This window comes from Poromitra crassiceps, assembly GCF_964638095.1.
Source record: "Poromitra crassiceps genome assembly, chromosome: 7".
Taxonomy (NCBI): domain Eukaryota; kingdom Metazoa; phylum Chordata; class Actinopteri; order Beryciformes; family Melamphaidae; genus Poromitra; species Poromitra crassiceps.
The window spans coordinates 59,770,628-59,795,027 of record NC_139628.1 but is presented as its reverse complement, the minus strand read 5'-3'; the positions used below and the strand labels follow the sequence as shown (position 1 = coordinate 59,795,027).

Sequence of the window (24,400 nt, the reverse complement as noted above, 5' to 3'; positions counted from 1 at the left end):
TTAGGGAATAGCTTTACGTTAATGTTAAACTGTAACGTTAATGCTGTCCAATCAGACAATATCGACATAAAACACGATGACTGACTTAATTGTGGGTGGTTTAGTTATATATCCGCCAGTAATTGAACATTTTGGGCATATCGAGTAAACAAATCATTGGTTTACTTAATAGCTAAACTGCCTGTGAGCGACATGCTGGATTGCTGGTAGTAGAGATGGCCCCATATGCACCAGTCATTTTGGACTAATTTCAGACCAGTTTATTTCAAGGAGGACCTAAAGCCAAGTACTCTGACTCAGCACACTTGCTTTCATGTAAACAACGTGTACGAGAAGTACAGTATGGCAAGTTTGTGACGGAGGTCAAGTTAGTCAAACCCCAGGGTTATCATGAGTACATACTACGTAGCCTTTGGTCAGAGTAGAAATGGTTTAACTGTGTTCAACTGGACAGAAAGAAAGCGTGCAGTGACCTAGTTTTTGGAAGTTGTTAGAATTCTCATTTCCTGTCTATCCTGATATTAGTATTGTAGGTAATTTAAGGCCTTGACTTAAAGGACAATGCTTTTACAGTCTCGATCTTAAATATAGATATTAAATGATGAACTGAGTGTAATGTTTACTTTTATTTTAAATGAGAAATCCAGAGTAACAACACTTTTCTCGTTTGTCTCCCACAGTTTCAGCAACCTGATTTAAACCAGGATTACGAAGGACAAAGTTCAACGTCGCCGGGAGCATTCAAGCTCCTTCCCCTCTCCTCCTCCTCCCCTCTCCTCCTTCTCCTGGTCTTCCTCTTGTGCCCATCGCCATCTTACCACTCCAGTCTGGATAGGAAGATGGCGTCGGCCCAGGCAGAGCCTCAGTCCAGCATCCTTCAGGAGGAGCTGACCTGCCCGGTATGCCTGGACGTGTACCGCGACCCCCACCTGCTTCCCTGTGGCCACAACTTCTGCATGTCCTGCCTCCGCCGCCTCAAGCGGCAGGCGGAGCGCGGTCGCTTCCGCTGCCCCGAGTGCCGCGACAGCCACCGGTGCGGCTCCACCTTCCAGAAGAACTTCAGGCTGGGCAACATCGCCGAGGACTTCCGGCGCCGCAGCAGGGCGGCCACCGCCAGGACCTCTGGAGAACCGCTGTCCTCCGGTTCCTTCCTGGCGCCGCAGCCGCTCAGGACCCCGTTCTCCGTTCCCTGTGACTACTGTCCGCCGCTGGGGGCCGAGGCGTCCGGCAGTGGCCCCACGCGGGAAGGGCCCAACGTCACCTTTGTTTCAGGGGAAGAGGGTGAGACGCGGGCGGCTGTGGTTGCCGCACCGACGATGGCTGTGAAGACGTGTTTGAAGTGCGAGGTGTCGATGTGCAAGGAGCACGTCAAGCCGCACCTGGAACTGCCGGCGTTCCGGGAGCATCCGCTGACGGAGCCGCTGGACGACTTCAGTAAGAGGAAGTGCCCGGATCATGATGAGATATACAGGTACAGTACCAGGATATACAGGTACAGTACCAGGATATACAGGTACAGTACCAGGATATACAGGTACAGTACCAGGATATACAAGTACAGTACCAGGATGTACAGGTACAGTACCAGGATATACAGGTACAGTACCAGGATATACAGGTACAGTACCAGGATATACAAGTACATTACCAGGATATACAGGTACAGTACCAGGATATACAGGTACAGTACCAGGATATACAGGTACAGTACCAGGATGTACAGGTACAGTACCAGGATATACAGGTACAGTACCAGGATATACAGGTACAGTACCAGGATATACAGGTACAGTACCAGGATGTACAGGTACAGTACCAGGATGTACAGGTACAGTACCAGGATGTACAGGTACAGTACCAGGATATACAGGTACAGTACCAGGATATACAGGTACAGTACCAGGATATACAGGTACAGTACCAGGATATACAGGTACAGTACCAGGATGTACAGGTACAGTACCAGGATGTACAGGTACAGTACCAGGATATACAGGTACAGTACCAGGATATACAGGTACAGTACCTGGCACTGGAGCTGACGCACCCACACACGCGCACACAGATATACTTTTTTGAAATGGTGGATGTCTCATTTTGGAATTAAACTATTTGACCTTTGACCCTGGACGCCATAAGGACTTGATGGTAAATATGCTGATAGACAGCAGCTCACACGCTGTTATGTTAATTCAGTGTTTCTTCTGTTGTAATTGTAGGTAGCAGAGGGGATTTGGGGGATTTTTGGGTAATATAGTTCTCAGTTTCAGTTTGATTCGAAAAATTGAGAAAGATTTTCCTTCGCCTGCTTCAATATTGTAACATGTTTTGTGACAACTGGACTTCTAAAATCCAAAACACACCAGCCGCGGCGCGCCATATGACGCAGGTCATGTGACGCTCCTAGCACACATAGGAAGCGTCGACTGACCACACACAGCGTGGGACAACAAGATGACGCGAGGTGGCAATGCTGGAAATAGGACATTGGGGGGCACGGTGGTGCAGTGGTAGCGCTGTCGCCTCACAGCAAGAAGGTCCTGGGTTCGATTCCCACCTGGGACACTGAGGGTGTGTCCCCATCCCCATGTCCTCAGTGCCTACTGCCCAGGTGGGCTCGTCAAAAGGGCCTTTCTGTGTGTGGAGTTTGCATGTTCTCCCCGAGCTCCCCTGCGGTTTCCTCCAGATAGGAACCCCCCGCTAAAAAACATGCAAAAAAAATGTAATGAAGTTCCGCTGCCAATGTGGGGCTTGCACATAGAAAATAATAGAAAATGACCTCACACTGCCGTTGTGTTTTGGAATTAGAGGGAAATTTGACCTAAATCATATTGTTCATTTAATTCCTTATTTTCTCAAGCAGTTGTGGTAATGCGTGTTCACTGCATTAGCGAGTTCTATATTCCTGCATAGATTCTCCTCAAGTGTGACAGTTCCCCTCATTTGACGTGTGACCAACTCCAGGTACTACTGCATGGACGACAAGATGTGCGTGTGCAACGCCTGTACCATCGAAGGAGGACACTCGGGACACACGATCAAGACCCTGAAAAACACCATGAAAGATCTGATGGTACGTCTGCATGAGAAATCAGGGTTCCTGCACAAGTCTGCACAATTATGGCAAATCATTTAGAAAACTTCCAGAACTTGAAAAGTTTGGGAATAATTGCTCAAAAAGCATGAGAGGATATTGTTCAGACTCACCCAATACAGCTGAAGCATAACCCAATTTCATCTGACATTGTGATATTTGTTTTGCTGTGAGGAATAATCTTCAGGGAGAAATGTGTTTCAACGTAGCCTCGAGTTTAGGACATTGTCGGCGGCAGCTTGACCAGGGGGTCCCCAGCAAAATGAGTAATAGACCCTTCTCATGGGGGCCATTTTGTGTCAAAAAGGCAGGGTAAACACAGGTGCAAGCAAAACACTAATGAGGGTTTCCAACTTCCATGATTGGAATTTGCAAACCCTCATTAGTGTTTTGCTTGCACCTGTGTTTACCCTGTCTTTTCGACACAAAATGGCCCCCGTGAAAAGGGTCTATTGAGTAAACTAGAAGTTAGTCCAAGGAGAGAATGCAGTGCATAACGTATACTTGTTCATAGCTTTCACTCTCTCCTGCTGTCTCCCCATCTACATTAGTTTACTTACACTGTTGTTCACATCAGCTGCGTCGACCCGACAGTGGGTCACATTTTTTGGGGAGCTGCAACGTGTGACAAGCGTGACCGTACGGCGAGCGCGGCGATGCCAGAGTGCCAGACATTTAGCTTTAGCTTTAAAATAAGGGCCATAATGTGACCGTTATCTGTGGCACACAGCATCAAACTACGAGACAAAATCCCCAAATCCAGCCCAGAAATTGCGCTCATGAATTGATGTATTGAAGTATTTTGAAAGGGAAAGAAGTGTGTAGGAAGCCTGCGTTTTGTAGCCCAACCTATTCTGTTGCTTATTGTATTGTTTGGCTTACTGGCTTACACAATGTCGTGATGACTCTGGAATATTACTGAATGACCATGTCTATTGTCAGTTGTTACAGCTGTGTGTGTGTGTGTGTGTGTGTGTGTGTGTGTCATGTGACCAGCTGTGTGTGTGTGTGTGTATGTGTGTGAGTGTGTGAGTGAGTGAGAGTGTGGGAATGAAATGTATTTCCTGAGCTTCCATTCCCCTAAGTGGGATGTGGAAATGAGAGGCTTCCAGTGCTGCTATGGAACAAACTTCTGTATGTAACATTGTCATAAGTGGTGTCAAAGTCAACAAACAAGTTTTAAGCGTGTTTTTTTGCGCACACTAGAGATGTTCATTTTGAAAAATTTCCATAATCAAAAATCGGGAAAATTAACGATCAATTATCGATTATCGATCATATTAATTATTATATATATATATATATATATATATATATATATATATATATATATATATATATATATATATATTTATTTACAAAATGAATTCCTATGGCAGAAAATACGAAAGACAACGTGTTCTCCTCAATGAACTCTTTATTTCAATGTGTCTCCTCTCCAACACTCTGCTGTCCCCGGCGCATGCCGGTGTGAATTCCCCATGTTTAAAACAGTTTTGTTGGCACAAAGGCCCGTGCCCAGCCAGAAAACTAGAGACTATATGAAGCTCCACCTCACGTTAGTTGGCTGTGCAATGGAGTGGGGCGAGGAGGAACGAATTCCACCCAAACCTAGTCAAAAAAATAATAATAATAATAACAATAATCGATAAAAATTCCACATGATCGATTCAATTCCTTAACGATCAATTATCGATTTTTGATAATTGATGAACATCCCTAGCGCACACACACGCATACGCACACACACACACACACACACACACACACACACACACACACACACACACACACACACACACACACACACACACACACACACACACACACACACATTAGTTCCCCTAACACTAGGTGCAAAGATAAAGAAAGTATGGACCATAGTACTATAGGACCATAGCACGATTTTATTCTGTGTGTAAAGCGACTTTGAGTATCTAGAAAAGTGTTATATAAGTTGAATGTATCATGGAGCAGTTAAAAATGCGAGTTAGAAGAGGTTGCGGGTGGATTTCTCATGAGTGCGGCGTTAAGAGTTCTGGCTGGAAAGTGAGCTTTGAAAGCATTGTTGAGTCATATTGATCCAAAAGGCAGTCAACACCTCGCAGATACATTCTGTTCTTTGGGACAGTTACTTACAATCTTACTCATTGCACCTTTTTAAAGCCTTTGACATCCTGCCGGCTGAGCGCTTTCCTCCTCATGTCCACCAGGGCGCGCTGGATAAGCAGATGTACAGGGTGGAGAGGAAGTACAGCTCGGCAGAGAAAAAACTCCATGAGCAGAAGGAGAAGGAGAGACAGAACAGGGTAAGATGTCTCACATTTGAAGTGCTACAGCGTTTTCACAGGTGTGGCCAAAATGTTAAAACACTATTGAATAATCAACTCTATCAACCGGTACACCTACATCCTAAGATCTGATGTCATATTTGTAGTTCATAAAGTGAAAGTTTGAGGATGGGTGTCCCCAGACTTTACCTTGAGTAGACCCGGGCCATAATTCAATTATCGTTTATTATTATTATTATTATCTTTGAGTGGATTCGTAGCGTGATGATGTGGTGACATTTTGTTATGGTGGCACACAGTTCTGCTGTCTAAATTGATTCTGACAAAGTAAATTTTATTTAAAAAGTCAAACAAAATGAGGTATTAAACATTTTAAGGAATATTGTTTAACACACCTCACACTTATTATTATTAATAACACCTCCAACACCTTCATATAGGAACCCCTTCACCAAAACATGCAATATCCTGGTCGCTGATGTGGTTCCTCCTCTGGTCGTTAGGGGCGCCTGTTCGGAGGGAGGGGAACTGGTTGGAATAGCGTGACCCTCCCACGTGCTATGTCCTACCGGTGAAGCTTCCCCTGTCAGGTGAAAAGAAGCGGCTGGCTACTGCCCATGTCTCGGAGGAAGCATGGAGCCAGTTTCGGCTCTCCCCAGATCGGCAGAGAGTGGAGCAGCAACCAGGATAAATAAATTAAAATTAGCACTAACGGGAGATAAAAATGGGATAAAAAATCTGGAAACAAAAACAAAACTGTAACACACTGTCCTCCTGATGGTGTCTTTCTCACCGTCGCTCCCCTCATCCAGAAGTTCATGGAGGACTCTGACCAGTGCATGACCAGGCTGGGCGAGGAGATGAAGGTCAAAGTGGAGGCTTTCATCTGCAGGCTGAGGGAGCAGATACGCATTCACTGTGACACCAACGGGCCGGCGATCCAGAAGAACATCTGGAGGATATCCCATGACCAGGCCCGTCTGCAGGAGGTCCGCTGTGGCATCGAGGGCCTCATGCAGGAGAACGACCCTTTCCGCTTCATCGAGGTGAGACGCATCACTGAGTGCCGTTTCCACACGAGCTGCAAGCTTGCTCAGACTTCCAAATCCTACTTTTGCAAATAATATGCAGTGAATAATTGCATAATGCTATGAACTTTGGAGTTGACCGGCCAAACCCTAAACCCCAATCTGAGGTTTCTCACTATACAAACGTAGAATAAAGTTGACTAAATATACAGTATATTATGTAGTATGAATATTTGATACAGTATGGTCTATGACATATATATATATATATATATACGATGGTATGTAAACCCCTTTGAGACTTCTTCTGATAAAGAGCTATATAACTGTAAATATAACTGTCAATAAATACTAGAGTAGACTAGACTTGTTCGTATTTAAAGAGATACTAAACTGTTGTGTGTAGTGTTGTTGATGAATGCAGGTCACAATCCTGACATTTAGTGTAAACCTGAGGACTTCTTCATGTTTATCAGTCGATAAACTAAACTGCTCCAAAACTGCTCAAAGCTCCAGTACTAGTTTCAAATTCCCCCTTTACTTCTTTCTGTTGGCTCAAAACTGCTCAAAGCTCCAGTACTAGTTTCAAATTCCCCCTTTACTTCTTTCTGTTGGCTCAAATGATTGATTATGAGACAAACACATTTGAACTAACTAGGAATCCTAGGGTGAAGACTCTATAGATGATGCGCCATGGCTACAGTTTTGGAAATCACCCGCTCCGTGGACTCCCAAAATCGTGACAGACAGACACCGCCCACCCACCTAGGCGCCATCGTGCAACTGTGTGTCATACTACATCACAGTTGCTCGAGAGACACCACTTCTCTCACAAATCGTGACTGACACCGCTCAGAGAGACAGACACCACCCTTGATAAAAAAGTAGGCCTAATTAATTATTGTAGTATCTATCATGAAATTTTCATAATTGTAAAATAATTCAGTTTTCGATTGGGGGTTTTGAGAGGGGGGTCGGTCTTGCGTGGGACCCTTACGTCACCTTGACAACTTGGTTTCACTTTGAAAAACAAGTCGAAGAGGCTGTCTGAGAGCCAAGTCATCAATGAGAGATTTTAAATCTAACTTTGTTCACTTTCCACAACCTCTTGTCTACTCTCTACCATGGGAATATACAGTACAGTATATTCAAGTCAATAAAGAGCCAAATCTTATGTACAGCAACAGACGGGGGAAGTAGTTGCGGCAGGAGGAAGGATTAAGCAAACATGGCACACTCACACCTGCAGGCTTGGATATATCAATGTGTTTTCTACCTACCAAGTTGTTTTCCCCCGCCTACATACATTGGCTTACATTTCTTGATGTGCCGCTCGTCTATTGTGATTGGGTGTTCCTTATAATGTCTGTGAGTCTACATTACATTACGTCATTTATAATGTCTAATAATAATATTATAATATTATATTATAATATTTATAATGTCTGTGAGTCTACATTACATTACGTCATTTGGCAGACAGACGCTTTTATCCAAAGCCACTTACAATAACACATTTTTGTCAGCAATAGAGCAATCAACTATGGAGTACAGTCTATGACAACTACAACTTCTGAAGGAGTCTAAAGTCCTGCTTCTGTCCTTTCTTTTCAGGCCTACAAGACAACAGGAAAACGGTAAGTACTGATGTATGTATATATGTATGTGTGTGTGTGTGTGTGAATATATATATATATATATATATATATATATATATATATATATATATATATATCAGTGTTTCCCACAGGAGTTTGCGAATTTGTGGTGGGGGACCGCAGACCCCCTAGGGGGGTGCGGGGGCATCCCCCCCCCGCGAAGATTTTTTTTAAACATTTTAAAGTAAAATGCATGAATTTGGTGTACTTTGAGAAAGCTTAAGAGCAAAATTAAAAGGCTAGATCTATGAAGAACATGTCATCATTACTGTGCTGTGGGTTTACAATGACAAACTAAATTTCTCCCTATAGGTCAGGGATACTCAACTTGCTTTGCCACTTTCGTGAAATGATAGAAGGCGAGGGGCCAGTTAATAAACAAACAATATACATTTTTCTGTAGCGGATTGTAGGTTTTTGGGGTGTCAGCCGGAGTTTAGGCTGACAGTGTTGTGCACACCGGATAGTTGCGGATTATTATGCGGATTGCGGCCCCTGTCTCAACTCTTTTCAATCTTTCTCTTCAACTCTCCACCTTCCCCCCTGATTGGAAAACAGCCATGGTCTTCCCCCTCTTCAAGGGTGGCACTGGCTCTGATCCTAATTGCTATCGGCCGATCTCCATCTTGCCATGCCTAGCCAAAGTCATGGAGAAGCTGGTTCACAAACAACTCAACCACTTCCTTACATCCAACCATATCCTTTCAGACCTACAATCTGGTTTTCGATCCGGTCATGGATGTCTGACCGCCACCATGAAGGTCCTCGATGATGTCACCTCAGCTTTGGCCAGCAAGCAGGTCTGCTTAGCCACTTTTATCGACCTGGCTAAAGCCTTCGACTCTGTCGAACACAATACCCTGCTGCGTAGACTCTCCAGCATCGGCTTGTCCCCCTCCTGCTGTGATTGGTTCGCGAGCTATCTCGCTAACCGTATCCAGCAGGTGAAAACTGGGAACATCATATCTGATCCTCTTGCTGTTTTCAAAGGTGTGCCACAGGGCTCTATCCTGGGCCCTATCTTATTTTCCATATATATTAATGATGTTGCTAAAGCAGCGGGCAACTCCCGTATCCACCTCTACGCCGATGATACCATCCTGTATTCAGTTGGCCCCTCCCTCCAATCTGCAGCAACCACTCTCCAACAGAGCCTCACGGACGTAGAGAAATCTTTTCTCAATCTCCATCTCCGCCTTAACACAAAAAAGACAAAGTGTATGCTCTTCTCCCGAATTAAGGATGCCCCCAGACCCCCCAAGATCATCTGTGCCGATGGCACACCTGAGGGCGTGGCCCTGGAATTTGTGGATTCATACAAATACCTGGGTATCTGGCTGGACTCATCCCTTTCCTTCAATACACACATCAATAACCTTCAGACTAAAATCAAAGCAAGATTAGCTTTCCTCTTCCGCAATAAATCTTCCTTCACTCATCCGGCCAAACACACCCTCGTCAAGTTGACAATTCTTCCGATTTTAGATTACGGCGATATCATTTATAGAACAGCCTCAGCATCAGCCCTCAAAAAATTAGACACGCTTCACCATTCAGCTATCCGTTTCGCCACCAATGCACCCTTCCAGACTCACCATTGTGACCTCTACAATCTGGTAGACTGGCCCTCCCTTAAAACCCGACGATCCCTCCATTGGCACCACTTTATTTTTAAGTCTATACTAGGCAAGACACCACATTACCTCTCATCTCTCCTCCACATAGCAACAAACACCTATAGTACAAGATCAAGCGGGTACATCAAACTTTCTATCCCCAGCTCAACCGCTTATAGAACTGTCTTCGGCCGCACCTCCTTCCGTTTTGCAGCAGCATACGACTGGAATATTCTTCAGAGCACCCTCAAACTTGCAACCCTGACATCACTTTCCATTTTCAAACAGCAACTCCAACAGCTCTTTGTTGACCGCTGTGTCTGCTTCCCCCCCTCATAGTACCCCCCCTCCCCCTTCTCCCTTTACTACCCCCCCTTTTCCCTCTCTACCCCCTCCCCCTTCTCCTTTTCCTACCCCCCCTTCTTCCCATCTCCCCCTCCCTCTTTACCCCTTCCCTCCCTCTACCCCCTTTCCCTTCTCCTTTCCTCCCTCCCCCCTCCCTTCTTCCCATCCCCCCTCCCTCTACCCCCTTCCCTCCCCTCCCCCTCCCTTCTTCCCTCCCCCCTCCCTTTACCCCCTTTCCCCTTCTCCTTTCCTCCCTCCCTCCTCCCTTCTTCCCATCCCCCCTCCCTCCCTCTCTACCCCTCCCTCCATCTACCCCCTTCCCCCATCATGCTGTGTTTTGTTTGGTTTATCCTGTATTGTTTTGTCTTGTTGTGTTGTGCTACGTTGTACTGTGTTGTGTTGGTTCTACGTTGTGCTGTGTTGTGTTATGTTGAGTTTTGGCTCTATCCTATGTGAGTGCTGTTATGTTTTATACCCTGTTTTATAATGCACTGTTTTTATCCTTTTTATCCTTAACATGACTTTTTTTGCAGCCCCTCTCCCTTACCCCACAGGCCGTCAGTGTAAATAAGAATTTGTTCTTAATGACTCGCCTGTCTAAATAAAGGTTAAATAAATAAATAAAAAGTTAGTTAGGTTAAGTTAGTTAGGTTAAGTACATACATAAGTGCCTGGGTAGCGTGCAGATGGCGGTATTTGACAATTTAGCAGCTAAATCATAGATTATTGAAAGATATTCCATATTCCAGACTCAAATGCTATAACAGAAGTATTGGCCAGAATGACATGAACATTTATTGGACACTTATTCAGCGGATATCTTGCATGTTGCGTTCAGGTGCACTGTAAAAAAAAAATTTTTTTTTTTTTTTTTTTTTTTTTTGGTCAACATCTTATTGTGGCGGTCCAAATATTATTGTGGCGGCCCGCCACAAATTCCTTTATGTATGGGAAACACTGTATATATATATATATATATATATATATATATATATATATATATATATATATATATATGAGATAAGGGATGCACACAATTAATCGAAGATCGATTACTCGCTCGTTAAGGATTTACTCGGATGTGAAAATGTACTCGATCAAAACAACAACAAAAAGCAACATGCATTATGTCATGAAAAAGTTACTTTCCAACCCTGTGTGTATACTGTGACTGGTGTATATACTGTGTGTGTGTACTGTGTGTGTATACTGTGTGTGTATACTGCAAAAATAAAGTCCACACTTGGTGTGGCGTATATTCATGTTGCTGTGTGTTTTAGGTGCCGTAGGCAGCTACGGAAAAACATGTTTTACCCAGAATACATCGACATGGAGACGGACATGCTCGGAGCAACCATGGAAGAGGACATGACAAAATTCCTCAGAATGGAGCTGCATCCTCCTGTTACCGCTGCCATTGATTCCTTGTGTAAGTTGTTTTGATTTGTTTTATTATTACATTGATCTCTGACGCACACAGTTCACCTGCCCAGTCAAGTTAGTCATTTGTATTAGCCACGCATTCAGCCGTATGGTTTCCCCTAGTTATCAGAGAAAAAACAAATTGCAATCAAAAACGGCACACGAGTGAGGCCAGGATTCACCTGTCCTGATCTACGGTCTCTTGGCATTCTTAACTAGTGAAAAAGTAGCTAACCCAATGCCCAAACTGATCGTAGTTCAGCAGTCTTGGCAGATTCAGGCCCAGAAAATGAATAATCTGAAATGTAATCAAGTGCCAGTTTGGCCAAAACACTCCAATCTGGCTCCATGTCCTGTGATCTCTGAGAGCTTTATTGAATGGTTTGGGTCTAAAGCTACACAACAAACTCAATGAAGAATGTCTTGCACTGTGTCTTTGCTCATCATGCCATATATTTGTTCACTGATTTTATTTCATTTTTTCCATTCCGACTGGACTTTCCGGTATCCAGATGCATGATGTTGTATTTCTGTGTTGTTGAGCATCAAGAGATTGTGGATCTTCATTGAGTTTGAGTTGATCCTGCTCGACACGACACGTGCACCTAAGCTGCATGACACGGCACCTAAGCTGCTTTCCATGTGCAAACATACATTTCCTTCATATTCTCAACCTGGGCCTGATTTTCTGAGTTATTGAGTTATTGCCATCATGACAATTGATTATCTTTATGAAAATGTCATCAGTTACTTCACTACGGTGCGCTCATACCTCCAGGTAATCTCCTAAAGATATTAGGTCATTCATATTAGATATTAGGTCATTCATATTAGATATTAGGTCATTCAAAAATATATTAAAACAGTCACACCCCTGCGCCAGTAAAGATCCCCGGGCCTGAAAACGAGTCCCATCTGAATTTACATCGCAGAGAATTTTGGCAAATTTGTGGAAGGCACACGCTTGGTGTGATGAGTACCACACGCAAATTAATTTGACACAACCATCTCCTGTCTTTTTGGATTATCTTGTGCAAACTTGAGTGGCCGGTAACATTAACACCTGCCCTGTGGTAAGTTAACGTTATTTATTTTACCTTTATTTTACCAGGTAGTCACTTGTGATCAATGATTTCTTTTTCAAGCAAGACCTGGCCCAACATTAAAAGACCTGGCCCAACATTAAAAGACCTGGCCCAACATTAAAAGTAAAAACAACAACAATTAAACAAACACAAACACAAACACAGACGAGAACATAAAAGGCAAGTTAGCCTGGGAACAGCCAAGATTGAAGAGGGGGAGGGGGCGGGGCTTTGCGACACATTATACAGCAAAGCATTGACATTGTCCCATCTCGTTCTTTAAAATGTTTTAAAATCAGATATGGGGATGAAGTCCTGCAATTTCAGAGTTTTCTGAAGTCTATTCCAGGCAGACGGAGCAGAGAAAAAGAAAGCCTTTTTCCCAAACTCAGTGTGAGTTCTGGGTACTGAGGCATGTAAACAGGCCCATGAGTTCTGGGTACTGAGGCATGTAAACAGGCCCATGAGTTCTGGGTACTGAGGCATGTAAACAGGCCCATGAGTTCTGGGTACTGAGGCATGTAAACAGGCCCATGAGTTCTGGGTACTGAGGCATGTAAACAGGCCCATGAGTTCTGGGTACTGAGGCATGTAAACAGGCCCATGAGTTCTGGGTACTGAGGCATGTAAACAGGCCCATGAGTTCTGGGTACTGAGGCATACGATACGATACGATATACTTTATTGTCAGTTCACACTGAAATTTGTCTTGCAATGACAAAGAGAACAAAACCAAAAATACAAAGATACATTACACACATACAGCACACAGAGAGCACTGGTCACTGCTCCACTGACCCTCGGCCATGTTCTTGATTAAGCCTCAGGATCGACTGATGTATAAAGGACTTTCTTAGTCTGACCTTCTTGAAAGTTGGAATTAGGTATCTCCTGCCAGAGGGCAGGAGTTCATATTCTTCATGTAACACATGATTAGTGTAAACAGGCCCATGAGTTCTGGGCACTGAGGCATATAAACAGGCCCGTGATTTCTTTGTACTGAGGCATATAAACAGGCCCGTGAGTTCTGGGTACTGAGGCATGTAAACAGGCCAGTGAGTTCTGGGTACTGAGGCATGTAAACAGGCCCGTGAGTTCTGGGTACTGAGGCATGTAAACAGGCCAGTGAGTTCTGGGTACTGAGGCATGTAAACAGGCCAGTGAGTTCTGGGTACTGAGGCATGTAAACAGGCCCGTGAGTTCTGGGTACTGAGGCATATAAACAGGCCCATGAGTTCTGGGTACTGAGGCATGTAAACAGGCCAGTAAGTTCTGGGTACTGAGGCATGTAAACAGGCCCGTGAGTTCTGGGTACTGAGGCATGTAAACAGGCCCGTGAGTTCTGGGTACTGAGGCATGTAAACAGGCCCGTGAGTTCTGGGTACTGAGGCATGTAAACAGGCCCGTGAGTTCTGGGTACTGAGGCATGTAAACAGGCCAGTGAGTTCTGGGTACTGAGGCATGTAAACAGGCCAGTGAGTTCTGGGTACTGAGGCATGTAAACAGGCCCGTGAGTTCTGGGTACTGAGGCATATAAACAGGCCAGTGAGTTCTGGGTACTGAGGCATGTAAACAGGCCAGTAAGTTCTGGGTACTGAGGCATATAAACAGGCCCATGAGTTCTGGGTACTGAGGCATATAAACAGGCCCATGAGTTCTGGGTACTGAGGCATGTAAACAGGCCCGTGAGTTCTGGGTACTGAGGCATATAAACAGGCCAGTAAGTTCTGGGTACTGAGGCATGTAAACAGGCCAGTAAGTTCTGGGTACTGAGGCATGTAAACAGGCCAGTGAGTTCTGGGTACTGAGGCATATAAACAGGCCCGTGAGTTCTGGGTACTGACATATAAACAGGCCAGTGAGTTCTGGGTACTGAGGCATATAAACAGGCCAGTGAGTTCTGGGTACTGAGGCATATAAACAGGCCAGTGAGTTCTGGGTACTGAGGCATGTAAACAGGCCAGTGAGTTCTGGGTACTGAGGCATATAAACAGGCCAGTGAGTTCTGGGTACTGAGGCATATAAACAGGCCCGTGAGTTCTGGGTACTGAGGCATATAAACAGGCCCGTGAGTTCTGGGTACTGAGGCATATAAACAGGCCCGTGAGTTCTGGGTACTGAGGCATGTAAACAGGCCCGTGAGTTCTGGGTACTGAGGCATATAAACAGGCCCGTGAGTTCTGGGTACTGAGGCATATAAACAGGCCTGTGAGTTCTGGGTACTGAGGCATATAAACAGGCCCGTGAGTTCTGGGTACTACTGAGGCATATAAACAGGCCCGTGAGTTCTGGGTACTGAGGCATATAAACAGGCCCGTGAGCGTAAACTGTAAGATGGGTTTGATCTGACTGAGATGTATGAACAGAGGTCAAACAGGAGCTTACCAGTGATTGCTTTATAAATGAAGGTGCATCAATGAAGCAGCCTGTCCGCAGCCGCAGACAACGGCGGCCACTTCCCCTCAGCATACAGATTGCAATGATGGGTAAGTGATCTATAAGCAGTATTATACCATGGTCTGGGTGAATACTCGATTCTGATTGGCTGCAGGGTGTCCATTAAAAAGTGATAATGTAAAGTCATTCAGCCAAATGGTCTGTTCACCATTCATATCAATGCCCCATAGTTTCAACAGTGGTATCAAGAGAGCTGTTTGAGCTCTATACCCCCGTTAAGGGTTAATATGACACTTTTGGAAGTTGAGAAAAAAATTTAGTCGGTCAAAGTAACTATTTAAATCACCCCTGTGTGCTCAGTTTATCAAAAATAACTCTTATTTACAATTTTGATTTTCGTTTCGGACATTCCCTCTCCTGATTCCCTCTCCTGAGACAAGCCGGCTCTGGTCAGCTGACAGAAGCCGGGCTCTCAGCTGTCAACTGTCAAACCCTCTGTTTACAACTTGCAGCAACCAGCAGCCAGGCGCTCTGGGAGAGCACGCGCTGCCTCTTATCACTGATACAAATCAAGTCAAAGAGGAAAAAGACGAGATCAACAAAAAGAAAACAACGAAATGGGGAGTTAACAGCAACACACTGAGAGACGTCCTTGTACAAAACATACCTGGACTCCAACATACTGAAAGCAGATAGTTTTCACTCTACTCCTGCCTCGCGCCATTTACGTCTTATAAGACCCGCAGACGTTAACGCAATTCCCTGGAATGCGAGTTTAAACGACCCAGTTACATGGCGTTGCATTCTTAGACATTGCCGTTTTATTTTGTATGTTGTTACATAGGCTACGATTGGCGAAATTATTAGTTAGCTTGATTCTAGAATTGTGCCAGGTGTAGAAACTAAGCAGCCATTTTATCCAATGATAGCCTAATCTCGAGGGGACTATTTTGTCTCGCCGGTTCTCAACTCATATTCAAGGTTATGAAAATTAGATTTTGATTGCAAAATGCATGAAAATATAAATTAATGGTCTTGTTTTGTTTCTTTGGCATGTGACCATGGTATAAGCGGGTTAATGCACTTTGAGGTGTCCATTATCACTTTTTAAGGGACTTCGCGGAGGCAACCGTCCGAGGCGAACGCCTCCACGTCGTCCCTTAAAAAGTGATAATGGACACCTGCTTTGGCATGGTGGGGCAGCCAATGCCCAGTACAATTATCACAGGCATGCGCTTGTGTCCGCCCCAATTTGCATTGCGCACGGCGTTAAACGAGCGCAAACGCTAAATTAGCGCTTTTGGGAAGATAGAGCCCAAGCAGTCAACTAAAGAAGCCTTGTGGATCAAAGATCATAATAAAAAGCACCAGCCTGAACACATTGAGTCCTGTCAGTAAGATCATTACAGACCTGCAGCCAACAGCAGAATCAGACAGTCCAATATGAATTCATCTTTGCTTAATTACGTTATGGTCCTAAGTGTCACAGCTTTTGAGAAATTAATAAAAAGGTAAACACAATGTTCTCTCCTACTTTTGTAGCTGCTCTGACTGTTCTGTTGACATTTTCTAAAACCAGATTGATTACAAGATCAAATATCATTGATCTATAAAAATTCCTTCAACTGGTTACTTACCAGGGTTACCAGAGTATCTTCCCCATTTTTTAAGTTAAGTTTTAAGCCTGGAACCAAGCCAACCAGCCACCTACTGAATCATGAGTGACCATAAAATATTTAACCTTGAGCAAAATAAAAAGCAATAATTTTTTTTTCAACCCACTTTCAAGCCACTGGGAGACTCAAACTGTCATTATAGTGTTTGGCAACATGGAAACGACTCTATACAGAGTTGACTGCCGGACAGAGAAAATTGGCGTATGAACAGGCGAGGAGAGAGGAGCAGAATTGTCTCCAGCACAGCGCTGTTATACTGTATGTTATATGCAGTGGTGGCCCAATGGTTAGAGAAGCGAGCTTGTGACCGGAAGGTCGTCTGTTCAATCCCCGGGACCGGCAGGATAAATCTGGGTGGGGAAAGTGAAAAGGCAGCGCTTGCCCCTCCCTCATTACCACCACTCAGGTGCCCTTGAGCAAGGCCCTTAACCCCAACCGCTCCAGTGGAGCTGCTCAGTGGCCAACAGATCAGACTGTGGTTGTACTGGTCAGCTTCCAGGTAGTCTGGGCACCTTCCACCCCGCTTTTTGTCATGGGGCGTAAACCACGGAACCAGAATGAACACCGGAAGGCAGTGCGCCAAAAAACATCTGTGTTGCTGTTAGCTTGATGTCTCTTCCCTCGATTAATTGTCTGATGCAAAGCTTCTGTATTGGCTTAAAAGATGTGAGATTGTGAATCCGCAATGTTTCTAAAAGAACTTCGGTACGTCCATCTTTTGTTTTGTTGTTTGCCGTTCTGATACTTGGGTCAAATTGTCAAGTTAATGTGAAAGTTGACGAGCTAGAAACGCTGCCATCCGGTCTAGGGCGGGCTCTAGGCCGGAACCAGTAGGGTGACAAAATCAATTGTGGGCGGGAGCCAGGCTCTTTCTCGCCGAGAAGAGCCTGGTGACGCGAGGTTAGCTTCCAGGTATGAATGTGTGTGTGAATGTGAACAGGGCACTCCTGAAAAAGAGAGCATTGCTCTCAGTGAGACTCCCCCTGTATAAATAAAGGTAAAAAATACATATATATATATGAGAGGAAATCCTCTGTGTTGACACAACGCGAGCTTCCCTGTCTTGCTGGTTGCCCCTCTGCCTGCTCCTCTCTCTGAAGCTGTTTCTTCAATGTAGCGCCCCAGCAGCAGCCCCACTTCAGTCTTCAGTGACGATTTAAGCTAAAAACAGGGTGTAAAATAAATGACATTTTTAAGTCAACTTGGCATCTCAGGTCTTGTGGAGACTTGGTTTATGCCAGGTGAGCAGTATGGAAGCATTTTATGTATTTTTTGCACATGGCCCCCTTCACACTCAGCAGACAGCTGTGTGTACCTGCCTTCACACTGAGCAGACAGCTGTGTACCTGTCTTCACACTCAGCAGACAGCTCTGTGTGTACCTGCCTTCACACTGAGCAGACAGCTGTGTGTACCTGTCTTCACACTGAGCAGACAGCTGTGTGTACCTGTCTTCACACTGAGCAGACAGCTGTGTGTACCTGCCTTCACACTGAGCAGACAGCTCTGTACCTGCCTTCACACTGAGCAGACAGCTCTGTGTGTACCTGCCTTCACACTGAGCAGACAGCTCTGTGTGTACCTGCCTTCACACTGAGCAGACAGCTGTGTGTACCTGCCTTCACACTGAGCAGACAGCTGTGTGTACCTGTCTTCACACTGAGCAGACAGCTGTGTGTACCTGCCTTCACACTGAGCAGACAGCTGTGTGTACCTGCCTTCACACTCAGCAGACAGCTCTGTGTGTACCTGTCTTCACACTCAGCAGACAGCTGTGTGTACCTGCCTTCACACTGAGCAGACAGCTGTGTGTACCTGTCTTCACACTGAGCAGACAGCTGTGTGTACCTGCCTTCACACTCAGCAGACAGCTGTGTGTACCTGCCTTCACACTGAGCAGACAGCTGTGTGTACCTGCCTTCACACTGAGCAGACAGCTCTGTACCTGTCTTCACACTGAGCAGACAGCTGTGTGTACCTGCCTTCACACTGAGCAGACAGCTCTGTGTACCTGCCTTCACACTGAGCAGACAGCTGTGTGTACCTGCCTTCACACTGAGCAGACAGCTGTGTGTACCTGCCTTCACACTGAGCAGACAGCTCTGTACCTGCCTTCACACTGAGCAGACAGCTGTGTGTACCTGCCTTCACACTGAGCAGACAGCTCTGTACCTGCCTTCACACTCAGCAGACAGCTGTGTGTACCTGCCTTCACACTCAGCAGACAGCTCTGTGTGTACCTGTCTTCACACTCAGCAGACAGCTCTGTACCTGCCTTCACACTGAGCAGACAGCTGTGTGTACCTGCCTTCACACTCAGCAGACAGCTCTGTGTGTACCTGTCTTCACACTCAGCAGACAGCTCTGTACCTGCCTTCACACTGAGCAGACAGCTGTGTGTACCTGCCTTCACACTGAGCAGACAGCTCTGTACCTGCCTTCACACTGAGCAGACAGCTGTGTGTACCTGCCTTCACACTCAGCAGACAGCTGTGTGTACCTGTCTTCACACTGAGCAGACAGCTGTGTGTACCTGTCTTCACACTCAGCAGACAGCTCTGTACCTGCCTTCACACTGAGCAGACAGCTCTGTACCTGCCTTCACACTCAGCAGACAGCTGTGTGTACCTGTCTTCACACTGAGCAGACAGCTCTGTGTGTACCTGCCTTCACACTGAGCAGACAGCTGTGTGTACCTGCCTTCACACTCAGCAGACAGCTCTGTACCTGCCTTCACACTCAGCAGACAGCTCTGTACCTGCCTTCACACTCAGCAGACAGCTCTGTACCTGCCTTCACACTGAGCAGACAGCTCTGTACCTGCCTTCACACTCAGCAGACAGCTCTGTACCTGCCTTCACACTCAGCAGACAGCTCTGTACCTGCCTTCACACTCAGCAGACAGCTCTGTACCTGCCTTCACACTCAGCAGACAGCTCTGTGTGTACCTGCCTTCACACTCAGCAGACAGCTGTGTGTACCTGCCTTCACACTGAGCAGACAGCTCTGTACCTGCCTTCACACTGAGCAGACAGCTCTGTGTGTACCTGCCTTCACACTCAGCAGACAGCTCTGTACCTGCCTTCACACTCAGCAGACAGCTCTGTACCTGCCTTCACACTCAGCAGACAGCTGTGTGTACCTGTCTTCACACTCAGCAGACAGCTGTGTGTACCTGTCTTCACACTCAGCAGACAGCTCTGTACCTGCCTTCACACTCAGCAGACAGCTCTGTACCTGCCAGCTCTGTACCTGCCTTCAGCTCTACTTGGGGGGCCGGTCTCCATCCCTCCAAACTGGGACCGTGCCGGCTGCATTCTACTGCATGTAGCACACTGACTCTATGCAAGTGCCTCATACAAGCCCACATCAAAACAACCGATCTATCCTTTTAACCACCTTTCAAGAGTTGTGGCCAAAACGTAGATATTTATCTACGACTGGCTACTGCAAGCTTAATTAAGTGTTGCTCAGCACATGGTCGCAGACGAAAAAGAAAGTGTCGCTCATGGTGTTGCATTTATACTTCAGTGAACGTTCGCCTCGGTTCAACGGTCACATGACACCCGAACGCTACAGACAGCCAAGAGAAGAGAGGGAATGGAATGCACAGTGAAACCACCTCGGAGGCAAGATGTAACGTACTTGGCTGCAGCCGTATATAAACGACACACAACCACACAACTCACCTCCTCTCTCTCTGGGAAATTGGTCACAATTGTTCTTGTTTTCACGAAGTCATACATCAAGGACAGGCTGATAAAAATAGCGGGGACACGTTCATTCATTTAAATCGAGCGAAAACCAAAACAAGGAAGTCAAGCTCGTGCCGTCTACTGTATATAGCCAATCAGACTTGCGCGATACTATGACGTAGTCAGTCACACTAGACATTTCACCAGGTAGCAGACACTGCTCGCCGACACTTGAGAGTGTCCTCATTTCTGTCGGCGACCGTTTCAAAAGTGTCGGCAGACAAAGCATAAATTGGGCTTAAGGATTGGATAATGAAGGTGAAAGCATTCAAAAGGGTTTGTGTATTCTTGGCTACTCATCAGGTCATATTCCAGAGGCTGATGAGGAGGAGGAAGATCAAGAGGAGAATGAGGAAGAGGCTGCGGAGGAGGAGGAGGAGGACGACGACGAAGACGACCTGGATGACAGCAGCGAGGAGGAGGAGGAAATGAGGAGCGAAGGGGAAGTGGAGGAAGAGGACGAGGACGGAAACGAGCAGGTAATTATAATATAAGATCATTGATTACTGACCGGGACTTTGCATACCTGAACCATATTGTGATATACATTGGTATCGAGAATGACCCTTATGATTATTGTGATATTGATTTCAACCGTATCGCCAAGCCCCAGTATACCCCGTTTGCTCTGCTCTCTCTCTTCTCTCCCTCCCTCTCCCCTGTTCTCTACCTTGCCTCACTCCCTTCTCTCTCTCCTCTCTCTCTCCCCTATTCTCTCCCCTTCTCCTCCCTCCCCCGTCCTCTCACTAATAGAAGATTGTTCAACCCTGTTTATTGATAGTACTTAGCTAGACATATTCTCTATAAAGCCCTCTGAGACATGCTTGTGACTTGACCAGAGCGAGTCGGCTGACGACATCTACAGCCCGGAGGAGGAGGAAGAGGGCGAGGAGGAAGAGGACGATGAGGATGTCGAGGAGGAACATGAAGAAGAGGAGGAAGAGGAGGAGACGAGAGGCGTTTGATTAAGGACATGGTTTGTGTGATTATTTTTACGCCCCTCTGAGCACTTTGAACATAGTTCTCGGCTGTGAGTCGTCTCCTTGTGTTTTGAGGATCTTTCTGTGCAGCAGATTTGTTCTAGAGCTCAGCAGTGACCTGCCACTTTGTCGCGCCTCCATTTCCGTTCGTGAATTCCCCATTAATTTTCTCCATTTAGACGTTTATAAAGAGTTTTAAACCTGGGACCAAGTTGACTCTGAGCAACAACCAAAAAAGCGGAGCAAAACAAAACATTGTATGGTCACTCAGGATTCATCTCGTAGCTGGTTGGCTTGGTTCCAGGCTTGAAACTCTCTATATAAGGATCTTCCAAAACATCTGTGGAGAAATGAGTGGGGAATTCACTTCCTGAAACGTCTATGGAGAAATGAGTGGGGAATTCACTTCCTGGAAGCGGAGCCATGGAAAAGTGTGCGCTCACTATTGAGCTCCATAGTGTTTGACATCTGTTGCATTGATCTCAGTTGACAGTCACACCCATCTTCTCTTGGAATAACACATATTAAAGGGACAGCTCACCCTAAAATCCAAAATACATATTTTTCCTTTCACCTGTTGTGTTATTATTATCCATCTAGATAGTTTTGGTGTGAGTTGCTGAGTTTTGGAGATAACGGCTGTACAGATTTCTGCCTTCTCTCCAATACAATGGAACTGGATGGCACTCGGCTTGTGGTGCTCAACCACCCAAAAATGCATTTGAAAAAATCAACAACAATGTCTCTTTCCAGATATCATGACCTGGTTACCCAAGATAATCCACAAACCTTGTTGTGAGCAGGATAATCTAGGAACTATTTTCCTTTTTGACTAAACTACTGCTGCAGTTTCATGTAGGAACTAGCTAGCAGCTAGAGCGTGTAGTTCGGTAGAAAGAAAATAGTTTCTACATTAAACTGCTCACAACAAGGTATGTGGATTATCTTGAGTAACCGTGTCATGGTTTCTGGAAAGAGACATTGCTGTTGAGTTTTTCAAATGCATTCTTTTTTGGGGCGCTTTGAGCACCACAAGCCGAGTGCCATCCAGTTCCATTGTATTGGAGAACTAACTTGGCAACTAACACAAAACGATCTAGATGGATAAATAGCACTACAGGTGAGAGGAAAAATATGTCTTTTGGATTTTAGCGTGAGCTGTCCAGGACAAGAGCAGCTGCAGTGTTTTTGCCTGAAGCCCACTTGCTGTAGTGAGACGACCTACCGGACAATAATCGAGCTGGATTGAAAACAGTCATTTTGCACCGAGCGCCTGCCAAGTGCCAACGTCAGTCTCATGCTAAACGTCTGTGTTGCATCCTGCTTAACTGTATTAAGGTGCTTTTTCATATTAGAAGACATTTGCTGTGCGCCCACAAGAATGTGAATGTTGATGAAGCGAAGGACTGGCGACCACAAGCTTCTGCATGTTGGTAACACACTCGCCTGCTGTGTCATTCTGCCAAATCCAAGCAAATATGTTCTTTTTCTTTTCTTTTACAGCTTTCTTCCAAATGAAAAAGTATCAAGAATAAAGGGGGGTTGGGGCTAGTAGGATTTCTGTAGGACGACTTTACTCTTGTTACTGTACAGCGCCCCCTACTGACAAACTCTGGGGATAAAATAGCCTTGGATGCCAGATTGGTTCTCATGTTTTGAGAAGTGACAACCAGCTATAGCCTACCGCTCACACTTAACGGGGGGAAATAAATAACCAGATAATTTTCAGGGCATTGAAAAATGAATGTATTCAAGACTTGTGTGATCTTTTTCCTTAAATCTTGACCTTTTTACAGTTCTCCATCACCTGTTGGTACTCTTTGATACAGGACACATACAGGGTCTTGCCTACATGTTTGACCTGAAGGAGAAACGTCTATGGTCAGGAGAAGTGTGTGTGTGTGTGTGTGTGTGTGTGTGTGTGTGTGTGTGTGTGTGTGTGTGTGTGTGTGTGTGTGTGTGTGAGCCAAAGAATAAGGGTGTGTGCGTACATGGATTCTTCAAAGTCAATTTGTGTTGGCATGATTTAAAAAAAAGGCATTGCAATGTTAACATGTTTACATAGGCGACAGGAAAGTGAATTTGCGTTTCATATTTGTGGTTAAAGTACACTGAATGCATTGTTTAAAGAAATGTTTCTATGCACAGTTATTACAATATTCTGTAATAGTTTCAGGTGAGGAGGGGTTTGCACTTTATTACAAAAATATGTTATGGTGTTGGGCTTAAAATGTTTGAATGTTAAGTTTGTATTTTGATAAGTGATTTTGAGAGGGGCCAAAGTTAAATTTTAAGCGAACTCCCTAATAAAGCTTGTTCAAATGAAATGTGGAGTTGTCCAATTGTCCTTGATCACACTCTTCAAATATGAGAGGGAAGAAAAGAAAACTGAAAAAAGAAAGAAAGAAATACCTCCAGGTAGCCTCAGCCTGAAGTAGGGGGGGGGGGGGGTTAAGCAAGAGTCTAGTTCAGTGGTTCTCAAGTTTTTTCAAGTCACGGACCCCTAAACTGACACAAATTAGACCGGGCGACGGACTCCCAGTTGATAAGATTTTGTCCCAGTGTCCCATCTAAGATTTTTGCTTTTAGGTGTTTTATTACAGAAAGTTTGCAACCCATGACCAAAATAAGTCATACATTCTGACATTGTGTTAATTATGGATGGTATTATAGATGGTTTTAACTTGACAACAAAAACATTCTAAATTGAACCCCTGCTCACTTCCTGTTGCAGTGTTTGCTATGGACATAAAAGAAAAAAAAAACATTCAAGTGCAGGACTGACCATTCCGTGAAAACCGTCTATACAGCTGAGCGGCGAAAACAAAAGTAACGATGTCGAGTGAATATTTCTGCAGTTTGCCGAATGCTGAGAAAAAGGAAGCGCTGTGGGGTTGCGCTCTGGTGAAAACCGTCTATAGTGAAAATAAATGATTCACCTTTTTGCTGGGGAGCCCCCCAAGGACCACTGGGGGTCCCCAGACCCTAGTTTGAGAACCATTGGTGTAAAGCAAATACACACTTTTCAGAATGTGGAACCAATAAATCAGGTGT

The 24,400-nt window shown here is 45.2% G+C and overlaps 1 protein-coding gene across 1 annotated transcript; it reads left to right on the top strand.

The window, feature by feature from the left end:
- The first annotated feature begins 709 nt into the window (after positions 1 to 709).
- LOC310779748 (E3 ubiquitin/ISG15 ligase TRIM25) lies at positions 710 to 23,244 on the top strand. The gene is made up of 8 exons (XM_083640241.1): positions 710 to 1,471; positions 2,965 to 3,073; positions 5,308 to 5,403; positions 6,198 to 6,431; positions 8,028 to 8,050; positions 11,313 to 11,461; positions 20,670 to 20,845; positions 21,206 to 23,244. Exons 1-8 carry the CDS (start codon positions 840 to 842, stop codon positions 21,329 to 21,331), a joined length of 1,545 nt encoding a protein of 514 aa, XP_083496367.1. The 5' UTR covers positions 710 to 839; the 3' UTR covers positions 21,332 to 23,244.
- The last annotated feature ends 1,156 nt before the right edge of the window (positions 23,245 to 24,400 follow it).

Coding starts and splice junctions, on each gene's coding strand:
- LOC310779748 (XM_083640241.1), top strand. CDS start 840: ATGGCGTCGGCCCAGGCAGAGCCTCAGTCCAGCATCCTTCAGGAGGAG. Junction 11,462..20,669: donor CGCTGCCATTGATTCCTTGT/GTAAGTTGTTTT, acceptor GCTACTCATCAG/GTCATATTCCAGAGGCTGAT. Junction 20,846..21,205: donor ACGAGGACGGAAACGAGCAG/GTAATTATAATA, acceptor TGACTTGACCAG/AGCGAGTCGGCTGACGACAT.